Source organism: Lolium rigidum, chromosome 7, assembly GCF_022539505.1.
Source record: "Lolium rigidum isolate FL_2022 chromosome 7, APGP_CSIRO_Lrig_0.1, whole genome shotgun sequence".
NCBI lineage: Eukaryota > Viridiplantae > Streptophyta > Magnoliopsida > Poales > Poaceae > Lolium > Lolium rigidum.
In genome coordinates this window covers 361,880,178-361,886,288 of record NC_061514.1, presented here as the reverse complement: position 1 = coordinate 361,886,288, position 6,111 = coordinate 361,880,178, and the positions used below count along the sequence as shown (strand labels likewise).

The 6,111-nt window shown below is 45.9% G+C and overlaps 1 protein-coding gene across 1 annotated transcript; it reads left to right on the top strand.

The window, feature by feature from the left end:
* Positions 1-941: 941 nt before the first annotated feature.
* Positions 942-2,314, top strand: LOC124678903 (nucleolar and coiled-body phosphoprotein 1-like). The gene has a single exon (XM_047214759.1). It carries the CDS (start codon positions 979-981, stop codon positions 2,071-2,073), a length of 1,095 nt encoding a protein of 364 aa, XP_047070715.1. The 5' UTR covers positions 942-978; the 3' UTR covers positions 2,074-2,314.
* The last annotated feature ends 3,797 nt before the right edge of the window (positions 2,315-6,111 follow it).

Below are 6,111 nucleotides of genomic sequence, written 5' to 3'. Positions count from 1 at the left end.
GTCCAGAACTATGACCAATATATGGTGCTTCTCTCTTCAGCGTTAATCAGTTGCCACGTCAGCATGACAGTGGGACCCACATATCAGTTTGGCGATTAAACCAGCATCAAAGTGGAATCAGTGCTATCTGTTACGTGTTACCTGTAGAGTGGTGGTTTTTTGAAAAAAAATCGTAAAGTGGTGGTTTTTTGAAACTACTGCCTGAAATGTGGTGGTTTTTTGTAATTTTCTCTGTGGGATGGGAGTTGGTGTCGTAATCAGGAACCACAGAGCTGATTACTTGGCTGCTTGCAGCGAGCTAATTGTTGAGATTTCTGCGCCTGAATTGGCAGTAGTGTTGGCGATGCATGGCACAATCTCCCTTGCCTTTTTTTTCTTTTGTTTTTCGTTTGTTTTTCTTTCTTTTTTCTTTTCTGTTTTGCTTTTTACGTTTTCAAAATCTAATTAGTTAAATCCGTTTTTTAATTTTGACGGTTTAAAATTGTTATTTTTTATTCTGAATTTTATCAAAAATCATAAAAAAGTATTATGACCATTTTTAAAAAAAACCCTAAAATCTAAGCTTTTTTAGATTATTTTTTAAAATCCAAACATTTTTATAATTTGATTTTTTAAAAATTTAACCATTTCCAAATCTCATTTTTTTAATAAAAAATAATAAGAAAGAAAACGAAGAAAAGCAGAAAACTGGATGGGAAAACAAAAACCAAACAAAAAAACCTCACAGATACAGGAAAACCGGAATAGGAAAACCTGAACACAGATACCAAACTGCAATAATGGGCCTGGTCCAAAAACATGTTGAGAGCTTGCATTTCTTGAAAAATGAAGACGGGCCAACTGGACCGAGCCAACTTGGCCCAGCAAGGGTCTTGTAGGCGCGGATGATTTTCTTCCCCCAAATTTAACCTAGCGAGGTCTAGCGCCGCCGCTCTCCTCTTCTCTTCTCTCCCAAACATTCAATCAGAGTCTCCGGCGATGGGCCAAAAGCGTGCCACCAAGAAGTCGGCACGGCCGCCGCCTCCGCCTCCACCTCCGGCTGGCTCCTCTGAGGAGGAAGACTCTCGCTCGCGATCCGAAGAGTCGGAGGACGAAGCCGTGGCCCGTACCCCCACCCCCAGCAAGCCGCTTGCGCCGCCGCAAAGGGCCGAGGAGTCCGATAGCTCTGACGAGGAGGAAGAGGGGGATGAGGAAGAGGAGGAGGAGGAGGCTCCCAAAAATCTGCCTGCGCCGCCGCAAAAGGGCCAGGACTCCGAGAGCTCTGGCGACGAGGAAGAGGGGGATGAGGATGAGGAGGAGGAGGAGCCCGCCCACCTAGCCGCCCCCTCCGCTCCCAAGAACCAACCTCCGCCGCCGCAGCAGAGCAAGGAATCGGACGCCTCCGACGAAGACGGCGAGTCGTCCGAGTCCGACGACGAGGAGGCGCCGCCGCCGCCGCCGAAGCAGGCTCCGAAGCGACAGGCGGATGCCATCAAGCCGCCGTCGGCCAAGAAGGCGCGCCTGGCCTTCCACCGCATCTGGTCCACGGACGACGAGGTCCGGATCCTCGAGGCCCTCGCCGCGCACCAAAAGCAGCACGGCGCGCTGCCGCAGCCCGACGCTCTCATCGGCGCCCTCGCTGGAAAGCTGGACAACCGCGCCTACGGCAGCAAGGAGCTCCAGTCCAAGCTCCAAACCCTGAAGAAACGGTATGTCGTTCTCAGCAGCAGGGGTGAGCTCCCGAGCAAAGAGCACGACCGCCGACTGTTGGACCTCTCCAAGATGGTCTGGGGCGGCGACAAGACTGCCCCTGCTGCTGCTGCTGCTGCTGCCGCGGAAGCAGCGAGTGGCCGTGAACTGAAGGGCTTTGATGAGATGTGTGAGCTGTACCCGTACCTAGCAGAGGAGGTGAAGAAGCTGGAGGCGGCACACCCAGGCATGTTCAAGAGGGTGTTCGGGAAGATGGACGATGGCAAGGCGCGTGCAATGGACGAGAAGATCAAGAAGCAGAGAGTGGCGCAGATGAAGGTGGAGCTGCGCCGCACCGACCTGACCAAGGAGGTGAGCAAGGCGATTACGGAGCTGGTCGACTGATGGGATTGTTGGGATGATGTTACCTGAACAGTATGGATTATCACCTGAAATCGGCGCTGAACGACAGAATGCTGGAACTGCAAATTGTGTCGTCTGGCAGTATAAGAATGTTTTGTGTCGATAAGAGCAGCATATGCTAGACATTCATAGTCTGGCATCTTGATGGTGTAAGAATGTAATTTGTGTGATGAGAGCATGCTCGAAGTGCACATTGTGGCAATTTTGGTGGTGTAAGAATGTTTTTTCTCTAATGGGTCAAAATCAAAGCCAGTTTAGCGTGATAAAGCATTACACTCTGACTGTTAATTGAAACAACCACACATTTCTCCATTAATTTGATGGTGCGTTTAGTATCACGCTCTATGGCAAAACAACATGTTTCCTGATAATAGGGAATGTTTATAATGTTCTCTGAGTGTTGTGTAGGTCCCAAGGTTTTAGTTTGTTTGGGGCAATTGTCATTTGTCAATAGATCAAGTGCTTCTGATGCGTGTTTTTTCCTATGCTTCGTGGTACATCTGCAAATATTTGATACAACCATGTTCAGATAGTTATATTTATTCTACTTGTGTGGTACATTAAACATTTCAGGTATCATGCTTTTGAAATAGTATAAGTGTGCATTACTTTTCTGTTTGTTCTGATTGCTATCTACCCTGATTATGACTATGATTCTCATGGTACACATTCAAGCAGTTAATCACGTTATTTCTATTAATTATTGGTTATCTGAAACTAACATTACAGAGAAGAACCACACATTTTTGTTTTTGTACTTATAACATAGGTCTTGAAGAAAATGTCGGCCTAGCAAACAGCTTCTCCGATTGATCAAATATCGACATGTCGTGCAACAGGTTAGTCACTCCACATGTGCTGCTTGCACTTGTAATAGTTGCAGATATGAGCTTCTTTAGTTAATGCTCATTAGAGTATATGGCTAATGGCTATATGCACTGTTCTGAGCAAAGATACTTGGTATTTCCATTTATTTTCTGGCTTTTGCATTAGCTAACACTCTATTTTCCCTTATCAACATACCCATTGTAATTCTTAAACTCCTTGTTGATGCTCTTTTTTAGACACACAAATAAGTTGCTTCCTCTGTTCACTAATGTAAGACCTCATAGATATTTCAAAGTGGACTATATACAGACCAAAATGATTGAGCAGACTAAAACACGTCTAGATACATGCATTTACGAAAAGAGGTAAAAGGTCTTACATTAGTGAATGGAGAGAGTACTAAAGAATGTTATAGAGCTAGACAGCCTTATGGCTTTGATTGCTCAGAAGGAGAGGCAACTGGAACAGCAAGAGTGACAGACAAATATGCAAATATTGTTAGTCTTCTTGCACTGCCTTAGAAAGCAAAGCTGGAAGAGTTGGATGAGGTTTGTTGTGACTCCTAATAATACTATAGAAGTTTTGATCTTCTGGTTCCCGTACCATGCTAATCAAACATTATATTACAGAATTTTTATTCATCTTGCTATTTATTTAGAAAACTGCTACTTGGTTTTTGTTTTAAGATTTTTACGTGAAGTTTATTCTTGTTAATGTATTGGTTTCTTTTGCACAGGTAATGTTTTTGCTCGGAAGAGGGGTGCCTCTTTCTTTATTGCAGTTGTGTTATTGCTTCTAGGAATGTATCTGCTGCTCTACTATTACAAACAAATTGTGAGTTCAGCTAACAGAATTACGTAGCAGTGAATTATATATCTGTAGATGAACAACATTTTTTGCTATTTTCTGAGGATTACTTTAGTATATATTCACCTAATTTAAGTTGTCCACAAGTACTATGTAATTTGCCATGCATGTTATAACTGTTTCAAGTACATGGACACTCAGTACATATGCACATCCCGCTCATGCCACCACATGCACACACAAATGCGTACTGAGCATATCTGCAAGGAGGAGCAGACTCCCATCCTCAGATATTTGAGCTGTGGAAGTAAGGCATGTTGAGAATGAGCAACTAGTATTCACAGTGGGCCAAAGGCCGCATACATGTACAAGGGTACAATATGCAGGGAAACCCCTCACACTATGGGAATATACAGTATAGGGGACTACAGGGGACTATACACCACTAACACCCCCCCTCAAACTCATGGTGGATCAACAACACTGAGCTTGGAGAGAAAGAACCCATGTTGTGCTCTGGTCTGGGCCTTGGTGAAGAAGTCAGCAAGCTGTAGCTCGGAAGGCACATAATGAGGGGCCACAACCTGTTCCTGCACAGCATGACGCACGTAGAAGGCATCAACACCTATGTGTTTGGTGAGCTCATGCTTCACCGGGTCACGCGCAATGCTGATGGCTCCAGTACTGTCCGATAAGAGAGGAGTCGGGGCATCGCGAAACACCGAAATCCGCAAGTAACCGGCGTAACCAAGTCACCTCAGCCGTCAAGAGAGCCATCGCTCGCAACTCAGCCTCGACACTCGAACGAGAGATCGCAACCTCGCTTCTTGGTCTTCCAAGCAATGAGGGAGGTACCAAGAAAGACACGAGTAGGCGAAAGAGACTTACGATCCTCCGGATCGCTAGCCCAAGTAGCATCTGAGTAGGTCTGGAGCTGTAAGGAGCTGGAGCGAGGAAAGAAAAGGCGACGGGAGATAGTGCCACGGAGATAGCGGAGGACACGAAGAAGATGACTATAGTGGACACTAGTGGGAGCAGCCATGAACTGACTTAGAATGTGGACCGGATAGGAGATGTCAGGACGGGTGACAGCAAGATAGACCAGGCTCCCAACCTGGTGACGATAGCGAGTCGGGTCAGGAAGAGGATCACCATCGGTGGAGCGGAGATGGATATTTAGCTCCATAGGAGTCTCGACAAGTGCGCTCATCACCAAGAGCAAGCACGAGTGAGAAGGTCCCGAATATACTTTTCCCGGGAGATATAGAAGCCATCGGAGGTAGAGGAAACCTCAAGCCCAAGAAAGTAGCGTAGAGGACCAAGATCGGTCATGAGAAACCGATCACGAAGACGGGCCTTAACAAAGGCAATATACTCGTGGTCGTCACCGTGATGATCATGTCATCAACATAAAGAAGAAGAAGAGTCCGACCGCGAGAAGATGTGTGGACAAAGAGCGCAGGGTCATGTGCGCTAGGGACAAAACCAGCGAAGTCACCACAGAGGCGAAACGCGCGAAACCGAGCGCGAGGGGCTTGCTTAAGGCCATAGAGAGAGCGCCGGAGACGACATACCATGCCATCGGGAATAGAATAGCCAGGAGGTGGCTGCATGTAGACCTCCTCGTGCAGCTCACCGTTAAGAAAAGCATTCTGCACATCTTCACGAAGCCCTTGGACGAGAAGCGTTTCATTGAGTTGAGGCATGAGCTAAATATCATTGATCCATCGAACTTTGCTTGACCGTCGTGCGCACATACCACTCTCAAACTATATATCTAGATGAAAGGCACACATGGACATAGGGGGAGTGCGGTTTAAACTTATTGAGCTATCCCTCCCCCCATAATGCGTAAAGAAATCCAAAACATATCCTATTTGTCAAATAAGTGACTAATGAGCTTCATGTTGAGTTGTAGTCGTGAGTCCTAGATACATCTACGCGACCGCACACTACTATACTCTTACACGGAGGCTTCGGCCACCAACCTCCTCCTTGAGGAGTTTTTCGGTTCTTTGTGTTTCTTTGTGACTTTCTTTTTGTCCTTCCTTTTCCTTGTTATCTTTCTCTCCATGTTTTTTTTTGGAGAGTCTCATTCAAGCTTTGTTTCCCTTTGATTTTTGCAAGCTTGGTTGTATGTTCTCTCTTACCATCCTTATAGTTTCCTTACCCTCCTTTTTGGTGTTCCGATGCCAAAGGGGGAGAAGTTCTTATTCAGATGGGTTTTTTGCATGGGGACCTTCGTTGTTTGTAGCCTTTTGATTCTCGTTGTTTATCTTTTCTTGTGGCTACATCAACTCTATGGAGGCATCTTACGGTGAGTTTGGGTATTCTCAGGGCAAAGGTATGATAACTTCACCCAAAACTCCTTGCATGATCTTGTGT